The sequence below is a fragment of the Prunus mume genome, linkage group LG5 (assembly GCF_029339155.1).
Source record: "Prunus mume cultivar Tortuosa linkage group LG5, ASM2933915v1, whole genome shotgun sequence".
Classification (NCBI taxonomy): Eukaryota; Viridiplantae; Streptophyta; class Magnoliopsida; order Rosales; family Rosaceae; genus Prunus; species Prunus mume.
In genome coordinates, this window is record NC_142702.1 from 13,541,041 (window position 1) to 13,565,389 (window position 24,349).

At 37.6% G+C, this 24,349-nt stretch overlaps 4 protein-coding genes across 9 annotated transcripts; 2 read left to right on the plus strand and 2 right to left on the minus strand.

Moving 5' to 3' along the window:
• The first annotated feature begins 779 nt into the window (after positions 1-779).
• Positions 780-4,542, plus strand: LOC103331478 (NAC domain containing protein 2). 2 transcript variants are annotated; one of them, XM_008234096.3, is made up of 6 exons: positions 780-1,064; positions 1,180-1,457; positions 1,560-1,787; positions 2,827-3,408; positions 3,489-3,606; positions 3,795-4,542. In XM_008234096.3, the coding sequence occupies exons 1-6, from the start codon at positions 908-910 to the stop codon at positions 4,205-4,207; spliced, it is 1,776 nt and encodes a 591-aa protein (XP_008232318.2). In that variant the 5' UTR covers positions 780-907; the 3' UTR covers positions 4,208-4,542. The 2 variants fall into 2 exon arrangements, with proteins under 2 accessions (XP_008232318.2, XP_008232319.2); XM_008234097.3 differs by having other exon boundaries at positions 3,492-3,606.
• A 651-nt stretch (positions 4,543-5,193) lies between these two features.
• Positions 5,194-10,688, minus strand: LOC103331480 (lactate/malate dehydrogenase family protein). The gene is made up of 14 exons (XM_008234098.3): positions 10,329-10,688; positions 10,160-10,256; positions 9,205-9,291; positions 8,357-8,441; positions 7,558-7,739; positions 7,385-7,455; positions 7,184-7,274; positions 7,007-7,081; positions 6,822-6,923; positions 6,599-6,721; positions 6,183-6,251; positions 6,032-6,100; positions 5,599-5,652; positions 5,194-5,511 (listed from the first exon to the last, which is right to left on the minus strand). The coding sequence occupies exons 1-14, from the start codon at positions 10,490-10,492 to the stop codon at positions 5,458-5,460; spliced, it is 1,323 nt and encodes a 440-aa protein (XP_008232320.2). The 5' UTR covers positions 10,493-10,688; the 3' UTR covers positions 5,194-5,457.
• Positions 10,689-17,614: 6,926 nt separating this feature from the next.
• LOC103331482 (putative CoA ligase CCL5) lies at positions 17,615-20,072 on the plus strand. The gene is made up of 3 exons (XM_016794669.2): positions 17,615-19,021; positions 19,337-19,404; positions 19,486-20,072. Exons 1-3 carry the CDS (start codon positions 17,615-17,617, stop codon positions 19,802-19,804), a joined length of 1,794 nt encoding a protein of 597 aa, XP_016650155.2. The 3' UTR covers positions 19,805-20,072.
• On the minus strand, positions 19,061-23,540 carry LOC103331481 (Ubiquitin carboxyl-terminal hydrolase family protein). 5 transcript variants are annotated; one of them, XM_089051855.1, is made up of 3 exons: positions 21,806-23,540; positions 20,044-20,397; positions 19,061-19,915 (listed from the first exon to the last, which is right to left on the minus strand). In XM_089051855.1, exon 1 carries the CDS (start codon positions 23,221-23,223, stop codon positions 21,961-21,963), a length of 1,263 nt encoding a protein of 420 aa, XP_088907981.1. In that variant the 5' UTR covers positions 23,224-23,540; the 3' UTR covers positions 19,061-19,915; positions 20,044-20,397; positions 21,806-21,960. The 5 variants fall into 5 exon arrangements, with proteins under 5 accessions (XP_088907981.1, XP_008232322.2, XP_088907980.1 ...); XM_008234100.3 differs by adding an exon at positions 20,485-20,520 and having other exon boundaries at positions 19,061-20,397; XM_089051854.1 differs by adding an exon at positions 20,474-20,520 and having other exon boundaries at positions 19,061-20,397.
• Positions 23,541-24,349: the final 809 nt, after the last annotated feature.

A 24,349-nucleotide genomic window follows, 5' to 3' on the forward strand; every position in this document is an offset into this window, starting at 1 on the left:
TGGGCAAGAGCTCGTGCTCGTTCTGTCTTTGGGCTTGCCAGGTTGGTGGCCTCCTCCTGTTGCTGGGCTGCTGAAGCCCGCTGGAACCTCAAAATTGAGCTTGGGCCCTCCTGCCAGGGTTGGCCTTGCACGCTGAAAGTGCTCTAAGAAACATCAAATAAAAACAAATGAACATAAAATGTTTCAAGTAAAAGAGTATGGGTGTAAACTATCATTTCCATTTCTTTCAGGCAAATTAAATTTTTTTTCTTCAACACATCCAATTTTGAATAGATGGTTGTGGATTTACATCTACTCAAAAACTCGTCTTAGTTTCGAAATCCCTAAACAATAGTGTGTGTGAGTAAAACCCCCATCTCTTTTTCTATTATTATTATTTTTTTCTTCAAAAAAAGACTATTTCCTATAGAAAAAGAATTGTTTTTTTAATCTTGTAATTAAAAACTAATAATTATCTCATATTTCCTACATATCCATTTTTCAAGTGTCATTGTGGGTAACTTGACGGATGCAATTACATCAGCCGTATTGTAATCAAACATCCATGACACTTGGAACCTAAACAGAACCACCACATCAGTCAACTATTGATGTCGGTGTGAGAAGCATAAAATTACTGCCTGTGACGAAGCAAAATCACCGGCAATTCTTCGCGGACTGCTTCTCTCTTAAGCAAGAATCACTATATTTATCAAAAGCTCGAGTTTGGTCGCAGTCTCGCGCACCTACCCAATGGACTCTTCAACTCTCATCCGTCGTTCCCAACTTCCAACCCTCTGATTTCGATACAACCAAACCCTAATCTAACCCTAATTCCCAATTATTGAAATTCCTTTCTCTTTCGTAAACCCTACTTTCCTTGAGTTCTTCGACACAATTTTTGATTTTTACTGTATTTGATTAATTCATGGGACGTAACTCCCTCGCTCCCGGGTTCCGATTCCACCCGACCGATGAAGAACTGGTCTGGTACTATCTGAAGCGTAAGGTGTCTGGGAAAAACTTCCGATTTGATCCCATCTCCGTCATCGATATCTACAAGACAGAGCCCTGGGACCTACCTGGTCAAAATCTTTTTCTTTTTTTCTCTAAGTTCCCCATATATGTGTATATGTAGGTGTCCTGCGTCTATATTTTTGATTTATTTTTTATGGGTTTTTGTTTTTTGGGTCTTAATAGGCAAGTCGAAGCTGAAGACGGGGGATTTGGAGTGGTACTTCTTCAGTTTTTTGGATAAGAAGTATGGAAATTCGTCGAGGACGAATCGGGCAACTGAAAAAGGGTACTGGAAGACTACTGGTAAGGACCGCCCGGTTCTACACAATTCCCGGAATGTCGGGATGAAGAAAACCCTTGTTTTCCATAGCGGGAGGGCCCCGAAAGGTGCCAGAACTAATTGGGTTATGCATGAGTATCGCCTTTCAAATGAGGAGCTGGAGAAATCTGGAATTCAACAGGTTTGGATTTGTTGTTGTTGTTGTCGTCTATGTGTTGTTTGCATTTTTTGATGTTATTGAATTGGGATTGATTTTTGGGTTTGTGGTGGTGGTTGGATCCAGAAAGATCCGTATGTGCTTTGTAGGATATTCCAGAAGAGTGGAACAGGACCGAAGAATGGGGAGCAGTATGGTGCTCCTATTGCTGAGGAGGAATGGGACGATGATGATGTGACTTGTGTACCTAGTGAACTGGCGGCTGATAATGTAGTGGTAGTCAGCGAAGGGCCATATGTTGAGACAAATGATGTCAGCAATGGGGCATATGTTGAAGCGTTTGACAATGATCAGGTTGTTAATTCACTTCAGCTTTTACATTTCATGTTTGGTAGGTGAATTGTGTCATATGGGGATAGATATATTTTGCTAGAATTACTGAACTAAAATATAAACAGAACACGTGGGAAACCCCCTGATGTGTTATGGTAAGTGACAAGGTTATATCTTGATTGTGTCCAGCTATTGGAGTTTAAATATGGTAGAGAGCGCTGCATGAATACTCATGGAGGGCTATGCTTTAGTTGTTAGGTCAAATGATTGTAACTTGAATCCGACTATGCTTTACATAACTATGTAGAAAGGTCTCCATTGTATTATAATTTGAAGGTAGTGAAAATACAAATATGTTAAAAGAGTGTAAAGTTCCTGAAGTATAGTATGCACATACATGTATGAGTTAACCAATGTCGGCAAATGAACTTGTGCAGAGGAATAACTAAAACAGCCCACTAAGTTACTTAAATAGAATTTGAACTTCGTGTTGCTGCTGCTGCTCTTCTTTTGTTATGGAGAGCAATTTATTCAGAACAACTATCTCATTAGTCATTGTAGTGTGTTTTCCAAGTGATTGTATATGCTCAAGCTTTGGCGATCATCTTTTTTTTATTTGTTTTTTAAAATCAGATTATTGGTGATCCTTTCTTTGACTTATGAAAATTGGTCCCAGTTAAGGCTGAAACTGGGCATTACTTTACTATATACAGCACTTTTGGATGCCTTGCACTGTTAATTTATATCTTATTTGAATTCTTACATTTGTTTGGAGTGAGAATGTGATTGAATTACTAAATAACCTTAATTTTTGCACGTGTTATCCAACTTATTTGATTTGGAAAGGGCACAATTGAAATTTTACCCTCTTTTGAGGGTTCCTCTTAAATTATGAGTATGGATATGAATTAGTTCCATAATACATATAATTTTCCAGGTGCCTGCTTTTTCTGCCAGGTTTTCTTGTTTAGTGTATTCATGATTAACCTCTGTACTGCCTGTGTTATGTAGGTTTTTATGCTTAGATGCTGTACATTTTATAAATGGTTTCTTTTTTCAGAAATTTGACGCAGGCATTCCATCTGAATGTCCTCCATTGAACTTTTATTATGGGGAGACGAGCAACTATGTTGAGCATTCTGGGGAGTTTGTTGATGATGGTACAACGGCTGTGATGGGCACTGGGGAAACTTCGGAATACCATGAAGACCAGAAGTTCTTTGACTTACCAGTGGATTATGAGATGGGTGGAAAGACAGTGAAAGATGAATATTTAACTTCAGAAAATTATGATGACTTGAAATTCTTTGACGTACCAGAGCACTCTGAGGCAGATGCAAAACTAGTCAAAGATGAATGTTTCATTGAACCAAGCAATGATACGAATCCTGCTGATGTCAATTACCCACTTAATGAACCTTATTTTAACACTGCTGAAAATCCACCAGTTGGTGATGGGCTATTCCTTGAAACTAATGATCTTTCAAATCCAGTTGAGTCAACTGCAGGCTTTGACATGCTTGATGAGTACCTTACATACTTTGATGCTGATGATGACATTTCTCAGTATATTGATTTTGATTCCTGTGGAATGATGGGGGTTGAAAATTCTGTTCCTGACCAATCTCCAGTTTACCAGAAGGTAGAAGTTTACTTAGAGTTTCTTCCTCCTGTTATTTTGAATTTTAAGTAGCATCTTTCAATTAACAAACCGTTCTATAGCAGCTTGTGAATGGCGAAACTGAACAACTACCAATGGGAGTTGAACATCTTGCACAAGCAGAGGATACCAATGATGCATCTTCATCGGAGCAAAAGCCAGAGTTCAAGCTTGAATCAGGTATAACATCTTAATTTGAACTAGCAGGCTAGCATCATTAGCTCGTTTAGTAACTTATATATGTATATTAAAGAGTATTGAAAGCTTATGTTTGGTACATGATATTTTAAGAACTTTCTATATTCTGTCAATGGTCTTCTTTTCCTCACTTTCTGGGCTCATTCTTGTGTGCCTTTATTGTGGTCCAGACGTTAACTATCCCTTCATCAAAAAGGCCAGTCACATGATGTTGGGCAACATACCTGCTCCACCTGCATTTGCTTCAGAGTTCCCTGCTAAAGATGCAATTCTTCGGCTAAATTCTGGTTCAGCATCTTCCAGTCCAGTTCATATTACTGCTGGCATGATCAGAATTAGAGACATAACTTCAAGTGACAACAGGATGGACTGGTCTTTTGGCAAGGACGGGGTTGTCAACCTTGTCTTTTCTGTTCAGCTGTCGCAGAATGACGGCAATTCTGGCAATCTGGTGCCAATGGATGGCTCACTCTCTGGAAAGACAGGATGTGTTGTGATGCGGGGCTGGTTTTTGTTTATGTTCTTTTGGGTCCTATTTCTCTCAATGAGTTTCAAAATTGGTTGCTATGTCTATACCAGGTGATGCTTCTTCAGTAAGGGTGAGTTTTCGATGGAACAGGTGGGACTATCCGGTAGTGAATTTCCCCTGAGCCTCACTAGGGGAAAGCATGTTCTTGCAGATTCGATATTTTAGTTTAATTTGTATACCGTATACTAACTTCCAAACCTAGTTATTTATACAAACCATTTGCATAAGATGGTATCACGACTGTGTTCTATTTTGATTAGTTATATACTGAACGAATGCAAGACTGAAGTTTTGTTTTATGTAATGCTTCATTGTAACTTTTTGTTTTATATACTATTTCATTGTAATTGAAGCCTAGAAAAACTATAATATAGGGTGTGTTTTTACAACTATTTTGCTTATTTTTGTGAACCATGATGTAGACCAACTCTTTGAAAGCAAGTGCGGTACACTTAATAGTTTTACCTTTGCAGAGAAGGGAGCAAATGCATTACTCATTACCACGTCAATGGTTCTCTACATCATTGCAAGATGCCATACTCTGCAGGAGCTCAAATGCTTAGGAAAGTTAAAATTTGTCATGCTTTCGACATGCCGGATCCCGTAGCATCGGAACATGTACAAGCACCACCGTCAATGGTTTTCAGAAAAACGTTTGTGAGCGTTTGTTGATGTCCCATTTTTCTTCAATCCTCCTATGTACTATGGGCATAGGCAAATGTCACCATTGGATTCAATTCATCCAACGGCTGAGATTTGGTCAATCGTTTTGAGAATAACGTTTGTGAGCTTTTGTGGATGTGCATATTTTCAGCCCTCTGTAGTTTCGCTTAAACCTCTAATCCAAATCAATTTTGCCGATTGATGGTGCTTGTGGGTTCCCACATACAATTGAGAGTAATCCAAATCAATTTTGCCGATTGATGGTGCTTGTGGGTGCCCACATACAATCGGAGGCGCGCATTCTCAGTTTATTACTGTAAGAGAAGCCCATAGTAGGCACTTAATAGCCACTTGGGGTAATCAGCTTATACAATGGATGATGAATGATATAGGCATTTCTGAATATACGGTTATTTGCAACTACTTGCATTACATCTAGGCTACAACTCAACAAGCAGAAGTAGGCATCAATGTTCAAGATCCAGGCTCCACAACAGAAACTTATTACAATCACAAAATTTAATGAGTTACATTATTCCCTCTGATTTATTCTCATGCTTACACTACATAAATAATTTTTGTATAATTTGCCTCATCTGCTCAATTAAATGTTCTCGAGACGTAGAGGTATCTGCTTAGGATTACATCTCTCCAGGAAGCATCGTATCCTCTGGTAAATCACAAACAGGAATACCCTGGAAAACAGCAAACATGGGAACTAAGATGACTGACGGTATCAACAATACATAAGGTATCAAAAGTGTTAACAATTAAAAACATACCTGCCCGGTAAGGTGACCGACACATCTTTTCTCAGCTAGTAACTCAGCTTCAGTCTGAAAAAATTAGTGTCAAACGAGACAATTAGTCCAAACTCTGAAAATACTAGCTGGGGATGAATTGAAGAAGACTCTCTCTCTCTCTCTCTCTCTCTCTCTCTCTCTCTCTCATATGAACCAACTTTCGTTTCTGCAGCACATTATTTCTAGTCTAGATTGAATACTAAGATGTACTGCGTTCCTAATGAGACCAAGAAGAATTTATGTTAATCAATTAGTCAAATCAGTTATCCTAGTCATTGTTATCAAATCTACTGTGATATCTGCTTGTTCACTCACTGCATTTATAGAGCATAAATTTCTTATTTCCATGCTTAGGGTACTTTATTAAGTCAATGGTGCAAAGAAGCCTTGAATGGATGAGAAGAGGGCATACCTTCTTTATTCGCTTGAGAAGATAGTCATCAAATTGTATGTCCTTCACAAGTTCATAATCACCGTCTCCCTGGAGAGTTATAATAACTTGTTGGAAGTGCCTACATTATAATCATAAACAGTAGAAAGGAAAATCGCCTACATAAACTTACTTTAGATCTGCATGGCATACTGAATACTATATCCTCTGCTATACCATAGGGATTTCCGTTGGTGTAAACCTACAAGAGAATGGCAGACAAGAATTAGATATTAAAATAACCATGAACTTGTGTGCCATTGAAGAAAACCAAAATAATTAAGTTCATTGGAGTATATACACAAGCAGACTTTTTTTGGCAACCAAAAAGTAGAGAGCGAAAATGTAAGGAAATGGAAAAGACATTTAATTTAATTGCTTCTGCTTCTCATAGAGTTGGGTGCATCAAAGTACTCTGTCTCTCCACCATCACTTATGAAGTAGGTTCTGATCATATGGTTGGTCAAGAATGGTCTGGTTCTTACAGAAGGTAGACAGTATCTATAGGCTTACATGATGTGCATTCATATCAAACAAGCATGAACTTACTCCGGATGAAAACCAATCGCCCTCAGGGGTAGGAGTAATCAAAGACTTTATAGCATCTGCAATTGACACGGCAGTTGATGCGGCTGAAGATCTTCCCCATTTTTTTATGAGCACACCTCCTCTCTGCAAATTGAATAAGTCTTCAGGTTTTGAGGATGAGAGGTAGATACGGTCTAATAACAGACAATGTTGAATCATGGAAATATATGTTCCAGAGTCTTACCTTCTGGATGCTTTCAGTAAACTCCTCCTCCAACCATTTTTTATCCTTGATGACCTCTTTGACAGGCAAGCCATTAATTCTAGCATTTAAGAAGTCTGGAACCTGATAAGAATTACACAATTCTTCTTCAAATAGAGAAGGTAGAGAAAATTATCCACATTTTAATAACAGTGTGTTTAAATAACCTGAGTGGTTGAGTGATTTCCCCAGATGGTCATGTTTGACACTTTATCATAGAAGACACCTGCTTTGAGGGCTAGCTGAATAAATCATAAGCCAAATATGTTATTATTCCTTCTGGTCATGATATCATAAATTGAGTATCACCTATGTTACTTAATGTCTGTGAGGTATATTTTTACCTGACATTTGGCTCTGTTTTCATCCAGCCGTGTCAAAGCATGAAAATTTTTTGCAGGTATGTTTGGAGCATTTTTTAAACAAATGAGTGCACTGCATAAGGAAGAAATATAATTAGCAGTGATAGGCATATTACATTTCTCCACTACCTGGGCATCCCTCTGCCCCAAAGAAGTTAAAAGAGAAGGAAAATAACAACTTACTTTGTGTTACAAGGGTTGCCAACTACTATCACTTTGACATTACGTGATGCTACGGCATTAAGAGCTTTTCCCTGTTTTTAGAAATAAAAAATATATAAGCAGAAACTACAGAACCACTTGTGTTACTGTCTACGCAAGAGAGGTGCATGTGAGATATGAAAATCTAATGGAACCTGCTCGACGAAAATCTGCCCATTTAGATCCAACAAGCCAGCTCTTTCCATTCCAGGACCTCGAGGTTTTGCTCCTATTAAAAGTGCCCATCCTGCATCTTGGAACACCTCATATGGATCAATGCCTATGCTGACCTCCCTCAACAACGGAAATAGGGAATCTTCCAATTCCATTGCAACTCCTGCACACACAAACTGTCCTCTTAATCAGCCATATACATACCAACCATAATTCAGGAGAGTTCAAGTTTAGTGATGCTGAAGAAAGATACCTAATCAGAACACGTTAACTTACTGAATTCGAAACTTGTGCAAGTTATTCCAATAGATCAATAATTTTATCTTTCACTGTAATTCTAGCTGACTGCCTTTCTAACATCATTAAATGCATGTTACTTAATTTTCTCACTGCCGAAACACAGTCACACCCTCAAGTAAGGGGTATCCAGGTATCTGACACAGTAGTCAAACACCTTGAAGTCAGTCCAGAGATAGGACGCATTGACACACTTTAATTCAATATTGTGCTTACTTGAATTGTATCAATAACTTGATTACAATTATATGTACACATAAGCTCATAGCTCATCCTGTCTGCATGTGTTTGTTTGCTTCCTCACAACTGTAAGGGTGGAAACCAATCATAAGTGGTTGCACAGATATCTATGTTTACTTATTCTATTATGTGTGTAATTTCAGGTAGGGTTCTAGATCACACTGCAGACAATAAATAAATGCTGCTTTGCAGTGCACATTTATGTGAATCTATAATCAAATAATGTCTATTTCAGAACCGTACCTTCAAGAGCTTGTAACGACCTTTCAGATCCCAATAGCTTCAATGCAATAGGTTGGTCTGGCCCAAAAACCTCACCGGATGCAAGCTGGTTAAGAAGAAAATCATGTTGCAAATATTGAACGCTGTTAAATTCTAATAATAAAAAAAAGAAGTTATATTTCAATAGTGAATATAATTTACTGTGAAAATAGACGGACGAAATTCTTTTTCTCTTTAATAAAAGAGGCAGAACTTTCATTTTACAATTTAAAATAGATTAGTCAAAAGCTTGGACCTTAACCATTTCCTACAAACTAAAGATTATCATTTGGAAATCACCTTTGAATCTCTAGTGTGGAGTCCTACAGCAGAAAAGGCCAGAAAGAGCCATCAAAATAACAGATGGGAACAAATAAAATGTCATTTCATGATGTTTTTATGCTCACGCTACAATATGTCAAGGCTCCATCCTACAATGGTTTGAATTACCACATGCTAGTGGGGAACTGAATGGAGATACATCCAAATGCTCAGTAGTAAATAAAAGTAAAATCCAATTTCTTGTCAGTTCAGATACTACTTGCTATATGCCCTATTTTCCAGTTTAACCCTAATATAGTTTAGACTGCTTCTTAGACTAAACAGGTTATCGAAAAGATTGTAGTCTAAAACTAAGATAAACATGCAGGGATGGTTGCAGGCTTCAATGGCAATAAAACTCATAATGACAGAAATAGTAAGATAATGTTTGTGTTAAATTAATAGGGCCAAATTGCAAGCTTAACTGATAAGTTTCAGAAAGAATCATTCATCAAGATCTCCACAATTTAAGAAAAAGAGCCAGAGGCTTGGATGCAAGAAATACTTACTTTAAAGAGTAAATGATTAGATATCATCCCAGCTGCACCTGATACTGCAATATTAATTAATTTCTTCCAGGATTTTGTTTCTTCTTCCTGTGAGCATTGGACCACAGTTATTAGATAGACAAAATTGATACATACAAGATTGATCTCAAGAGCCCATCTTTGCAAAGGAAAGAAACTGTAAGTTAATATTCAGATATGTCCTCTCTCTCTCTCTCTCTCTCTCTCTCTAACCTACCAAAAACTAGGAGCATGACTGCCAATGCAAAGTATTCAGAATGAACTAAGAAAAAAAAAATTCAAACACCAATTAGTCTAAATCAGATCAAGTTCTTAAGTAGAGGCACCAATCCAAACATATGCAAAACTTATCAATTGCTGAAGAGCATCGGCGATGGCATGCATCATGATTCTGCTAAAATTGGTATCCAAAAGCTGAGAACAGCTCATATACGTGACACATTATAAGGCTTATGTGTGGAAAACCTTCAAGGGTTAGATATAATAGAATCACAAGATTCAAGAGGACATCCACAACCGTATCAATTTCAAATACAACCTCAAAGCCATGAGAAAGGCATATTTTAAATTAAAAACCCCAATTTAGATATCTTTGAACTGCATGGTTTTTGTTTCAGCAGAAAGAAAAATTAGCAGATGAAAAGTTTGTCTTGTCTGATTCACGACTAAAAAGTAAAAATTGATTCAAATATAAAACAAATAGGTCTCATAGAATCACTACTAAGGGAAGCAGAGCAAATTTTATTCTACTAGTTGGTAAAGAGAGTCTGAATATGAATGGCAATTCGACTACACAAATTGACAGACGAAAAACAGGCACTTATATAACAAAATGAAGCTCCAGGCCTACTAAGAAATGGTCAAAACCCCACAATAAATCTATAAGAAAATCCATTGAATCAGCATAAATCCAGATAATAACAGGAAGAAAGCTTACAGCTTTGAGATCATAGGTGAGGCAGAAGACGCCAAAGCACTCAGCCTTGTTCTTCGGTTCCACGGTTTGTGGCGGAGCAGCAGGAGCTTGAACTTGACTGAGATCAAGAATGAGAATTACTCCTTGCTGAAGAAAAGAACTGTGGAATATATAATGTAAAAAAGCTTACTTGGATGCAACAGAGCAAGATATTCTGGCATTTTTAGCCTGAGGGAGCGGTCGAAAAGCGACACGCCTGTGACTGCGGAGATGGGTCGAGGAGAATGAGAGCTGGGATGAGTGAACAAGGCGGGTCCTTGTGTATAAAGGTGTTGATAGCTCCGCTACTGCCATGGTAACAGAGACAGAGAGCTTCAGAGAGAGAGAGACTGTGTACAAAGATAGGTGAAGAGATGGTCTGTTTTGAGAGAGACTGATTTGGAGGGAGAAGGAGAGAGGGAGAGGGTGGAAGATGATGAGAAAGGGAGGAGGCAGTGTGTGTTGGAAAAGGATGATTTGAAATTTTCGTATAAGGCCATGCAAATGACACTTGTCAACTCTGCCTCATCCACAAAAATCTCTTTCCCTTTTGTCTTTTCGATTTTTCTAGGTCTTTTTTTGGTGAATAATAATAGTAAGCTTCTTCAAACAAAAGTTCTTGCTTTGTTACCATGTGGTTGATTACCAAGGAAAAGAACTTCAGTTTGTGATCAAAATATTTATGCTGCACCATGGTTGGTGTCTTCTTCAGCAAGATGGTTTGAATTTTTAGTGAAAGTTATGTCTTCCTACAAAATTTAACAAAAATTTGTTGTAAGCCTATCCTATATCTTATAATGAGTTCTAAGTTGGTTAGGCAGGATAGAATTATCGAGATGACACACAATTCTATAAGAGCAACCAACTGAGTCATACCAGGCAATTATAATAAGGGGTTCTTAGATCTAAGTTCAAAACGATTAGCTGTCATTGGGTTTAGTCCACGCGTTTTTGGTTTTAGATATGGATCCTTTAACTTTTATTACTTTTTTTATTGTGTCGATTTTACCCTTTGAGGTAAATAAGGAAAACATTGAAAATCTAAATTTAATGAATTATTTACCTATAATTAAATTTCAGAATTTAAATTTGGAATTCTTTCATTGATAATATTTACCTTATATATGGGTAAAATACAAATTAATCAATGAAAGTAAAGGCCCACATATTATACTAATTAATTAGACAAGCACCCACATTGTACCTAACATACAGGTAAATAGTGTTCTTATTAGCAACGAAAAAAACGTAGTGATAAATTGTTTGGGCCAAAATTGACACACCCAAGAAAAATTAGGCCTGAATAAAGTTGCAAAAAGTCAAAGAAAGATGGAAACCCAAAACTGTAAGAGACCAAGGCTCATCAGAGCAAACAAGGCAATATGAAGAGGAGTCCGAAACAGGAACAATCTCACGTGACATCTCGGGATAAAGAAAAGTCAAGAATGGCGTCATAGAAGAAGTGATTGAAGGGTTCATGACATCAAGTTGATTCGAAAAATCAAGATCAAATCCTCTTATATATGTATATTCGAGATTTTTCTTGTCTTTTGAGAAGGTAATTCTCCCAAGAAGATAAGCAAGTTACAATCTCGAGAGAGGATAAGCAGGAAAGCAGGAGCTGTCCGAAAAGGAATCAAACTAACCATCACGGGTAAAATATCACAAAAGGCAGTTGAAAATTGGGAAAGAGATTAGGTTCCTTTTCAAGAAAAACAGGGAAGTGATTGCCTATCTGAGAGCCTATCTGCCAAAACTGAAGAAGAAGAGAAAAAGGGGGGAGATATCTTTGCCGCCCAATAAATAAACACAATCACCCTACTCCAGAGAAGAAACAGTTTACTATAAATACAAGAAGGAGTGAACAGGGTAAAGGACCAAACAACCAAAAAATCAATCAAAAACAAAAACTCAAAATGATCACTTGATCTCAAAAAACCTTCAAAACACTGAAGCAACCAAAGCTCATTGAGCCAAAACACAAACACAACAACTCAAAATCAACCAGAAGCTCACTTGAATTCCAAGTGAAAACCAGCTTTAGATTAGAATTCCCAAGGTTCGGACTTAGAAAATAAGTCATTCAAAACGAGATTTCTCTCGTTACAAATTTGGTTTAGCAAAAAACCAAGACAGGTAGAGCTTGAGCTTTTCCTAAACATGAAAACCTCAACAAATTTTACAGTGCAGTCTCTAGCCCATCAAGTCCTCGAGAATGACCACTTTTGCCCTTACAGATCAAGAAGCCGCAGATTCGCCACTCGAAGCTTCACAAAGCTTAAGGTACATTGAAGCTCTCACTGAATCAACCTTTGGTATCGATTTATAGTTGAAGCTTAGCAATCAAGGTTGTCAACGGTCCATCCAAGCATCTCCAAATCCGGCCGGACATCTCAAATCGGCCGGACATTTCCAGTAGCAGAACCTTCCATCTCGCGAAATGGAGTTCCAATATCTTCATCTCTCTAACATGAGTATTTATTGTTATAGTTTTGTAAAAGCAGTTCTGCCTAAAAACAGTTTAAATTTCATCAACCATTCTGGCCAGAACAACCTCTTTATACTGAGATAAATTGTTAAAGTCCTCACCAGTCTGAGGCAAGAAAAGAACTTACTTGGGAGATATTCCTCACCCAAATTCACAATCGTTTGTTTGTAGAAATCAGTAACTTGGGGCGCAAGTTATCCATTCCAAACTAAGTCTGCTAGAATTTTTATTACTAGCAGTGGCACGCTCGCACACCAAAGAAAGCGACTTGTTGACCAGTCTATGGTTCTCAAGGCAGTGGGGAACTTTGCCCTTCCATCACAGGAGTAAACGCAAAACGGGCAAACATAAATATCGTGTTACCTATAAGTCATGAACATAAATTAGAATACCACCTAAGTTAGGAACATAAATTAGATGACTACCCATAAGTCAGATACAAAAATAGAAAAATAAAATTGTATGTTACCTATAAAAAAATGTACATAAAATACTATTATTCATTGTCTAAAATATAAAAAAACACATATATACCTATGCAATAGGCAATATGACAATATACCTATGCAATAGGCAATATGACAATATACCTATGCAATAGGCAATATGACAATATACCTACACCATAGGATAATTTATCTACAAAAGCATATACTATACCTCTAACATAGGGTGAACAAAAATAAAAATAATTACCTACAATTTTTTGAAGAAAACGAAAGGGTAAAGGAATCTTGTAATATGGAATGCCATGATCTTGGGTCACATTCAAAATCATCAACATGAGGAGGCTTTAGAATTATATGTGGCAATGTACAGATTGTCAATTGATCGTACAAGATCAACATGCTCTACCATAGGATATATATATATATATATATATATATAAAGAAAAGAAGAAGATGGAGAACGGAGAAGAAATGGAGAAAGAAGAAGAGAGAGATGAAGAACAAAAAAGAAAAACGTGCATTTGGTTAATAAGTTAAATTCAAGGAGAAATTGTATTTCCAAAAGAATAAATAATCCTAAAAGTATGTGCAATAATAAAATCCACGTTAAATAGGAATTTGAGTCAAGGAAAAAAACAAAAGAAGGTTCGACATTTACATTCAAAATGTAATTATTTGTTTAATTGTACATGATCAAATCTAATCATTAATGGCATATAAATTCTCATCTTACTCATTTTAGACAAAAGGGATATAATAGAAAAAAAAAAATTAAATACAAAAGTTTGAATCAACATGTTAAAAATGGAATGTAATCTACGTGACAAACTAGTCAAAGGACTTGTATTAACAAATAATAATTCGAGGATTAGACCCAACTATTGATTGGATTTTTGGACTTCTATCAACTTGGAGTAGGTATGGGGAAGCGAGCAAGGAGCCAACGACAACTAGGCATAGTGTGCGAACTCCATGTCACACACCAAGAAGAAGAAGTCATGGATTCACCATTTGGATCAACAATATATAAAGTTAAGTACACATTCTATGGAACTTAATTTAATGGAGAGAGAAGCTATGCCAATATTATTATCTTTAGAGATAGGCAGAACCTTATTGGTAGTAATTAAGTAGTGTCTCTCCTGTTGTTATACAAAAACGTTGTTAATAACAGACGTTTTTACCTAGAGTATAAACCATTGGACTATATATTGATGTTGTACAATTAGTAGGTTCAATCATAAGCGATTATTATGGGATGACAATGTATTGTAACTTAACCAAGTTTAAGAAACTTTCGTCTTTATTATCGAGGAATTAAATCGGTTATGTATTTATGAGGTACTTGGACGTTTTCATATTCCATCATTCAGACCCTTGCAAGAAGCCTTATAAATAAACGAACACTTAAAACCCGACTCCATCCAAGAGTTATTTCTATTTCCTAGCGAAAATAGAAACTAACTGGATACTACAAAGCACTATGGGCACACTAAATATGTATCCATTATTGGTCATTTTGCTTTTGGCGAGTCCATATGGAATGATTTTCAGAATTCCAACCTTAGAGGTATCAAATTCGAAGACTTTGGATAAATGTAAAAAACATATCTCCATTAAGTGCGCTCATTGAAGACCTTGGATGAATGTAAAAAAACATATCTCCATTAAATGCGCTCGCTAAGTCGGTGGCAGTGTTTTCGAAGGTATAACTAGCGTAACTAATGGTTGTTGCCATGATCTTGTGTATGTAGGCAAAACATGCCATGATCTATTCTTCCACACTGCTTTGGTAAAGAGTACACAAGTTTAGAACCGATATGTTGAAATTACAGTTTCCCTTGTACCTTCTATCTCAGTTCAAACCTCAAAGGCATCAAATTCGAAGATCTTGGATGAATGTGAAAAACATATCTCCATTACGTGCGCTCGTGAAGTTGGAGGCAATATTTTCTAAAGTGGGTGGGACTGGTGTAAACTAATGGTTGTTGCCATGATCTTGTGCATGTAGGCAAAACATGTCACGATCTCTTCTACTACTCTGTTCTTGCGTCTAAACCCAACGTCGACAAATCTAGAACTTTGGTGTTATTAACCGTTCAACCATTTCCTCATATAAGGACTCAACTAATTGGAATATCAAAGCATCAATGCAAACCTTTATTAAGGTGCTGTATGTAAAAACGTCGGGCTGGCAATGAGGGAGGGTCTTCATCCGGTTGAGAATAGAAAATGCCTCATCAATTAGATTTGGGCATACACTATATGCTGGTCTTCATAGTAGTTCAAAATTTTATTATAAGAAAAGTTCCAATATTCGAATTCAATAATAGTGACTCAAAATATTTTATGAATATATTCCTCTGAAAAAAAAATATAAATATATATAGATTCTGCAGTAGCATTCCAACAGCCAAAGTCCAAGAATTTGACATGGTCTAGTTCTGTGGTTCCTACAAGTTGTTTTAGTTGCAAAAAAATGTCAAACAGCTAGCTAGTCCTCGAATCTGTGGGCAGAATTTCATGAGCATAAACCAAGTGCACAAATTTAACCTAAAAGGGCCTATCTTTCTACATATACATCTCTATCTCTATCTCCTTTTAGTGCCCACCACTATTTTCTGGTGCTTGTGTTTTCAACATCCCACACCACACCAAGACAAGACTATGCATTCGCTGAAGTTTCAATTCAACCAGCCAAACCAAAAGAGGACAAATGTGTTTGTCTGTTTACGTTGAAAAAAGCAAGTTCCAACAAAAAAATTATTGGAGGTGTTGAATTTGTAGAATAAAAATAATGAATTGGTGGTGCGAAAATGTAGACAGATTCTCGTAACTATTTTACATTGATGGTTCAGCTTCTAATTTGGGTGATAAAATTCTCTAGGATCTACTTTGATGGGCTCCTTTGGGCTGGAGTTCCCTGTGGGAGATTAAATAAAGGCCCAAGGCCTCACTTCACCACTTATTTAATCTAGGGAAAAATTTTCTTATGGTCCATGTAGTTTGCGGCCGGATTTCCCCTTTGGTTCTTATAGTTTCAATTTTGACTTGATCCCTGAAGTTTGATATTCATCGTAATTTAAGGACACGTATAAATTTCTGTTCAATTTCGTGACGGAATAAGCAAGTATCCCTCATGTGGAGGTGTATTATGAAATTGAACGGAAATTTGGACGCGTCCTTGAATTGCGATGGATATCAAACTACATGGGTCAAATTAGAATTGAAACCACAAGGACAAAAATAGAAAATCCGAAAAACTGCATTGACAAAAAATGACATTTTTGCCTTTAATCTACCACGAAAGCACTTGTAAAGTTGTAATACTTGTGTCCCTCTGTGAAAACTCAGCCTCATTTTTTTTGGTTTTTTATATAAGCAATATTGGTTGAGAGGAGAATCAAAAACACAATCTCAAGTAAATGTGTAAATGCTCTTACCTATTTGAGCTACAAGTCCCTTGCAACTTAGCCTCCATTTTTCTCTAATATGCCAAATTTTTAATCTTGTTTTAAGGCCTTGAGTAACAAGAACAGCATCAGATGTAATATGATTCGCATTAATGATGCTGCTACTCAAGATTTTCAATTTAAAAGGGTGGTTAGGTTCATATTCTCTTTCTGGGAGGCCTTATTATGTAAGAAAGTTGAAAATCACCAGACAACCTTGGAGACTACTTGCACTTGGGAATAAATTACAACAGCTTTTCCAGATGAAAAAGGCTTTCTGTGCACAATGCCAGTTGCAAAATGAATTGACATATTTTGTTTCTGCCTAATTGGGACCATTGAGTTTCTGAGAACTTGTTTACTAATTCAAGCTCTAAGCAAATGCTATAACATTTATAGTAACAAATAAACATGATGTAAAACTCAAATGAGCTCATCAAATCCCATCTAATTTCAACCATAAATGATTTTTTTTTTTCTCTTGTTTATGCCTCAGAGTATGCACTCTATATACTATTGGACACTGCTTGCCTCCTACCCTCGAAAGAGACATTTATAATTTCTGTAAATCACAGTTTGATACCTAAGCAATTCATCAAAACACAAAAAGAAAAATGTATGCACGCATGTAAAGCTATGATTAGCAGGAAAGAGTTCCTACTTCGAGAGGAAGGAGACAAGTATTTTGATATAATATTTTCCTTCTTGTTTCTTCTGTATGGCTGGTATATGACAGGAATTTCTGTCTAGCTAATTGGCATTAGTACATGTCTTATTAAGTTATTATCAACCATATTACGTACCACTTAAGGCATAATCATAAAACATAAATGAATATTCGTTGAACTGGTCCGCCGGCTACTAACATATATGATATATATATATATATGTTTTAAGCAATTAACTATAATTATAAACTTTGATGGACGTTTTTAACAAAGCTAAACCTCGACCTTGTCATACTCAGACAACAATAATATAACCCAACGTACTGTCCTATTTATTTGCCCCATGTTACACCAAACTTTAGTGTACCACATTTGCAACAATGTCTACTGAAGAATTCTCCGGCGATGATCAGCTCTATACCGACGGAAGTATGAATGGTTTTGATGCCAAAACCGGAATATATCATGCCCTGCCCAAACTCGGTCACCGTCACAAAATCCCCACCAGGCATGACCTTGACACTGCCACATTTGTACTGTCACAGTTCCCACCCCATCACCAGGCCAAGTCACGAGTTGCACTCATTGACTCAGCTACCAACCAGCGTGTCACCTATGCACAGCTTCATCACTCAATTCAGTGTCTTGCCTCAGGCTTGTACCAGGGACTTGGGGTTAGAAAAGGGGATGTGGTTTTTCTCTTGTCCCCAAACTCACTTCTGTACCCAACAATATGCCTGGCAGTGCTATCCATTGGTGCAGTTTTAACCACTGCCAATCCACTCAACACCAAGTCAGAAATCGGTAAGCAAGTTCGTGACTCGGGTGCCAAGCTTGCTATTTCAGCTCCTGAGGAGCTTCACAAGTTGGCCCCAACTGGGGTGCCTACAATTTTAACATCGAGGCCATTGTTGAGTGGAGACAACTCTCTGTGCATTGAAGAATTGATTGAAGGCTGTGATCCAATTCCAACCGAGCTAATACAAGCCCGCCCAACTCAGTCGGACACTGCTGCTATTTTGTACTCTTCAGGGACAACTGGGACAAGCAAAGGTGTAGTTCTAACACATGCAAATTTCATTGCCGTTATGACAACGCTTAGATGGACTGTGGACGGGACATCAGCTCAAGATGATGTGTTTCTGTGCTTCATTCCTATGTTCCACATCTACGGGCTCGCTTTCTTTGGTCTTGGATTGTTTTGCTCAGGAACCACCACTGTTTTGATGCAAAAGTATGAGTTCAACACCATGTTGGATGCTATAAAAACTCACAAGGTGAGTAACATACCTGCCGTGCCGCCGGTGATTCTTGGACTAGTAAAGCATGCAAGCAAAGCTGCGTGTGACTTGTCATCGTTGAGGAGGGTAAGTTCAGGAGCTGCACCATTGAGCAAAGAAGTAGTTGATGAGTTCAGAGAGAGGTTCCCTTGGGTCCAGATGAGGCCAGGCTATGGCCTAACAGAAAGCTGTGGTGCAGCAACGTTTTTCATTTCGGATGAACAGGCTAGGGCTCACTCTGCCTCTTGTGGGTTGTTGCTGCCAACCTTTTGTGCTAAGATAGTTGATATTGAGACTGGAGAGGCCTTGCCACCATATAAGGAAGGGGAGCTGTGGATGAAAAGTCCTACTATTATGAAAGAGTATTTGGGGAATGTGGAAGCAACAGCTGCAACAATTGATTCAGATGGGTGGCTGAAAACTGGGGATCTTTGTTATTTTGATGAGGATGGGCTTCTTTACATTGTTGATCGGATCAAGGAGCTCATCAAGCATAATGGGTATCAGGTAAAACTCATCTTATCACCAATACTTTACTTGAATGGATATTTGAACCAATATTTCACATTACGACTGATGTTTGTATAATTAACCAAACAATAATGTTAGAGCGATCACATTTTTAGACCGGATTAGCTACCGCATGTGTGACAATTGATGTTAATTCACTGCCTCATCAAGTGGTCAGCAAGTATGACCAAAGTGTGATCTCTCTAGCATTTTTCTACAAATTGAATAGTTTTCCAAATGTCAAGAAATAGACACAAGCTAATCATAATTGATTTACGCACTCCAAATTAAACAGTTTGAATCATTGTGCAGGTTGCTCCGGCAGAATTGGAGGCAATACTTTTGAGTCACCCTCAAATTCTTGATGCAGCGGTTATACCGTGCGCCACTTAGCGTCTCCCTGTCATTCTCTATTTCTATCTATATCTGTTTCTTTCCATAATACAAAAAACAAACTGCAGGGTTGAAGATGAAGAAGCAGGACAAATACCAATGGCATATGTGGTGCGAGCAGCTAGTCCAGATGGACTCACTGAAGACCAAGTCATTCAATTTGTTGCCGGCCAGGTCACTCTTTGTAATTTTGCCTCTTTTTTCTGTAGCCATCAGTCTAAGAAACACTGTTTTAACTTTTCTATTCGGAAATTTCAGGTGGCCCCATACAAAAAAGTAAGAAGAGTTGGGTTTATCTCCGCCATTCCGAGGTCACCTGCAAGTAAAATCTTAAGGAAGGAACTGGTTAATTTACAAAGCAAAGAGCAAATAGTCTCCAGATTGTGATGTTTTCTTCCTCTGCCATTCCAAGGTCATCTGCAGGCCCAACTCCTTTTACAAAATTCCAGGAGAAGCTAGAAACCTGGAGGACCTTTAGAAAGTCAAACGTGCGATGGCCTGCTAATGCATGAGCGAACATAATTAGTACCTTGTTTAAATATATAGAGGATAATGCAGTTATAAAAATAAAGATTAAGGTGGAAAGAGTTAGATTGCAAAGCATGTGATTGTCATTTGAATCATACAATTGAGTTTTTTACATTTGAAGAACCAATCCATGTTCTCCACTTTAAGAACCAATCCAATTCTCCTCTCACTTAATTAATATCGCCAACACATACTGCTCACTAATCAAATGTTTGAGTTGAAGCAATGCAATGAGAGGTCCTGAAGACTAATGACCGGAATGAGCCCCTGAATCTGTGGTGCTTTTGGTTGTAAAAGAATATTAAATTGGGAAAAAGCTATAGAGCTTAGCTCCAAAATGTTATAGACCCAGATATTTGAAGGCAAGCAGATTTCTTGTGTAACTCATATCTAGTCCTCCAGAAACTAGCCTTGTCATGTTGTTCTTAGAGCATAGCAAAATAGAGTTATGCCTGTACAACAGATGACAGATCAGTCAGTAACCGGTTCAGACAAGTCAAGTCACAAAGAGAAGGAAAAACCAAGTACCAGAAACACACCCCAACAAGATACTGGGAAATGTCCAAGTCGTATTCCTAGAACACAAAAAGTAGTTGCTGTTATCTCCTATACTCCTTACATACCATTTTGGATATACATTACAAGGAAATAAATCATTTTTGGCATATATGAGGCCCTTAGAATAATGATAAAATTTATACATGAAGACATATAAATTACATAGAGAGTCTGCAATACCAACATAAAAAGCATCAACCAGAACATTTTGGAACTCTCATATTATCTCTTTCCAACCTAGGAGTTCCCTTGAAAACGATGTCTGAGAATTTGTCTTTCCAACTGATTCAGCCAGATGGACAGTGTTAATTGCTTAATGTTGAAATGAAAACAACTAAACTCATCTGGAGAATGATTCCTCCATGTCATGCCCCTACATTCCAATTTACTTTGACAACCACCAAATTAGAGAGATACCAGGGAACTGGTTGATTACTAAAGCATAAAGTCTTTAATTTCCTTATTTTATTTTTCGGAACCAGGAATAATAAGTTTTCTAAAAACTACCCAGTTCTGCCATTAGAATTACAAACAAAGAACAGAAGAAGAATCAAGTCATAATTGGTGACTGCAACTTTATGAAAAAATATAGTTGGAGCATGGGATTGCATGTGCCTACATGGAAATGTTATTATTTCTACAAATCTTATTGAAGAAGTTTCTTCCTTGTTCTGATCTACAGGTATTTTAAAGACACTATTAAGCAGAAGCAATAGTGCACCACCACAGAAGGTTCCTAAATTAATTGATAACCCCTCTCAAATCCGCCATTAAATGAACTCCTAGCCTCTTTTTCTCACTCTCCATCTTTAGTTTGGACCAACAACATAAATCAGCTAGGAGATATGAAACCCCATGAAACAACTAAAAGGTAATATGGCAAGTGCAAGTTTTCAAGACTTTCTTAGAGTTCAGATTAGCTCAGAGATTTTCATGTCCTAACATAATCCTGGTTTCAGCACAAGACGAATTATGAGATGGATAATTAATATGGCATAAATAATCCTACAAAAGTTATATCACTGACTAGCTAGCTATTATTAGAACAGAATTAAGCCTGTGAATGCTTGGGTCAATAGTTAATGAGTAAAATCACAGGTTATAAACATAGACAAGCATGATCTATTTTCAAACAAATACCAAATGATTTTGTATAAAAACAAAGAGAAGGCTGCAATGATGCAGCCTCGTAAACTACAGAGTAAAATTTCACAGATCAAATAAGAGATCCTTTTTCCAACCACAAAATCATACATGTTAACGATATTAAAAGGGATATCTTAATTGGGAACTACAAATTACCGCATTGTGGTCTGTGAGGGCACACATTCTTGACTGAGGGGCTCAACTCAAGTTATTTAAGAGATGAAACATGTCTCATACAAGGATAACCCAGTCTCCATCCATAATTCCATCCCTAAATCTGACTGTATTCCTGAAACCTTGAATTACCAATTTCAACTTCCATTCTCCAAGTTCTCTAACATTGTGATAACCCAGTCTCCATCCATTATACCATCCCCATCTACTTTGAACTCCTTGATTTCCTTTTGAGCTGGCATTTCTCTAGTATTTCGACTCCCTAGGAAAACAAGGTCCAACATTTTCCTCCGAACATCATATATCGGATTAGACTGAATGAGGCACCCTTTACTATATGCCTCTCTAAGAAAAACAGTTAAACTATTACGTCTGGTTGATATGTAAAAAATTCCAGGGTGCTTCAGGATAAGCTCACGCACATTAACATCCATGGCGAAATCCCTCCGAAAATGAGCTAACCTTTCAACCTCAACCATCTTCTCTGCTGTCAAACTCAAGAACTCATGAAGAATACCAACCGCCCGTTTCTCATACCTCTCAATCCCTCCACAAGTACGAATGCGGACAGACTCTTTCCTGTCATAAGGCTTCACATAAGGAAGTCTTTGCCAATTCTTCAACTTATCTCTAAACCCAGCCTGGATCTCAAACGCCGTTGGGAAATTGATAGGGAATGCATACTTTGTCTCGAACTCACTCAACCACTTCTCTCTAAATTCCTTCTCTCTCCATTTCTCAATTTCAGCCACGTCCAAATTTTCATCTCTACTAATCAATTCTACAACCTCTAAATCAACCAACTTAAAGTCCTTCGAATATTTACCAAGAATGGATTCCCTGAAATCCACAGGCAACCCCAATTCTCTCCTAACCAACCTCAAAGCATGGAGATGAAGAGTGCCACTCACAGACATCATCAATAACTTCTTTACCCGATGGACAACTTCCAGCTCCAATTGTTTCATAGCATCTGCTTCTTCCTCTATTAAACCCATCATTTTCTTGCTTATCCTACAACACAAATTGCGCCGTGCCGGATGTGTAAACACCTCAAAAACATGTGGGTATTTGTGAACAAAGGCGCCAATGCCGACATTAAGCCCCACGACGTTCCTCCATCGGGACATTAGCTGTAAGGACACAAATGGTCCGCGCTTCCGACTGGACATGAGGACATGGAGTTTTAAGATGATATCGAGTTTCTTGAGGTGGGTTGTGAGCTTGTCTAGGTTTGAGTCCCTGGTTCGATCTTCTAAGCGTGTTTGGGCGGAAATTACAGGCTTTCTCCACCTCTTTTGCACAAATGAATTGAAGGGGCCAAACGGGGTCACTTGTGAGCTTAATGAGCAAGCTTTGAACTTGAAGAGGCTGAGTTTGGAGCTTTCTAACAGCCTCATGGGGTCTGATTTCTCGGGGGTTGAGCTCCAAAACTTGAAAAGTTTTGAACTTTCAGCTCAAGGCCCACAAGAACCAAACTCTTTGAATCAAACAAAATTCGAGAAAAGGAAAACGAAGCAACTTTTTATTTCATAGAGAGTGAGCTAGCAAAAGACAGAGAGAAGGCTGACCGGTTATCGAAGGGCTGATCAGTGATCGTCAATATGAGCTTGGAAAACCAAGGCTTATGCATTTACAGAGTAAAGAGAACCTCTGCAAACTGATGCATCGATGTTTGAAATTGCAACGACGAAGAGTTAACCAGAGGAGCAACAAACCTTTAATTATTGTAATTTGAATTTTGTCAATTTTACCTTTTAGTTACTTTTTCATCACCCCCATGTCAAATATATTATTTTTTATTTTTTCTTTAATAAGGAATATTATATTGAGTTGTCTTCTACGTGAATTTAACCGGATGTACTAAAGAAGGAATGGGAGAATAGACTCACTTTTTCACTGCGTTGCCACCTCATGTGCACGTATGAAATATTTAATTTTCATCAATTTATATAAACACCGTCACCGTGAGCGTCACAACTCACATGCACTAGTCGGAAGAACTCTATTCGGAACGAAGAATTACCCACTCATACTCAATTATTGTTGCATGAATCAAGCATGATCACAACTAGAATTTTAGGTGAGTTGGAGATAAAAAATAAAATAAAATAAAAGATGACATAACAATCTTCAATGGTGTTAAAAGCTCTAGGAATTGGCTCTAGAAATTGCCAAAACTTGTTCGGAATTTGTGTGAAATCTGTTTAATCAATTTGACTGAGGTAATTGTGGTGAGGACATTTCTCTCTTCTTCTAAAGTCGTTTATATATCAGCAACCTTAGCGGCTAGGATTGCTTGGAGTACAGTTCGGGCTAATTACCTGTTATAATGCTACTACAAATCCTCATGAAATCAGGCCCAAACATGCAGATTTTGGCGCAAATGCATCCTCTCCCTACTCTTAATGAGTTCTTTAGGGTCCAGATTCATTCCAGAGAGAGATGAGTTGCACAAATGCAAAATTGATCCACCAAAGCTGCTCAAGCTTCAGCCACCAAAGCTGAGTTTCATAGGAACAACTT

Coding starts and splice junctions, on each gene's coding strand:
- LOC103331480 (XM_008234098.3), bottom strand. CDS start 10,492: ATGGCAGTAGCGGAGCTATCAACACCTTTATACACAAGGACCCGCCTT. Junction 6,924..7,006: donor GAAATCACTCAACCACTCAG/GTTATTTAAACA, acceptor AATTCTTATCAG/GTTCCAGACTTCTTAAATGC. Junction 6,252..6,598: donor GCGATTGGTTTTCATCCGGA/GTAAGTTCATGC, acceptor ATTCTCTTGTAG/GTTTACACCAACGGAAATCC.
- LOC103331482 (XM_016794669.2), top strand. CDS start 17,615: ATGTCTACTGAAGAATTCTCCGGCGATGATCAGCTCTATACCGACGGA. Junction 19,022..19,336: donor TCAAGCATAATGGGTATCAG/GTAAAACTCATC, acceptor ATCATTGTGCAG/GTTGCTCCGGCAGAATTGGA. Junction 19,405..19,485: donor CTTGATGCAGCGGTTATACC/GTGCGCCACTTA, acceptor AACAAACTGCAG/GGTTGAAGATGAAGAAGCAG.
- LOC103331478 (XM_008234096.3), top strand. CDS start 908: ATGGGACGTAACTCCCTCGCTCCCGGGTTCCGATTCCACCCGACCGAT. Junction 1,065..1,179: donor AGAGCCCTGGGACCTACCTG/GTCAAAATCTTT, acceptor GGGTCTTAATAG/GCAAGTCGAAGCTGAAGACG. Junction 1,458..1,559: donor AGAAATCTGGAATTCAACAG/GTTTGGATTTGT, acceptor GGTTGGATCCAG/AAAGATCCGTATGTGCTTTG.
- LOC103331481 (XM_089051856.1), bottom strand. CDS start 23,223: ATGAGGCTGTTAGAAAGCTCCAAACTCAGCCTCTTCAAGTTCAAAGCT.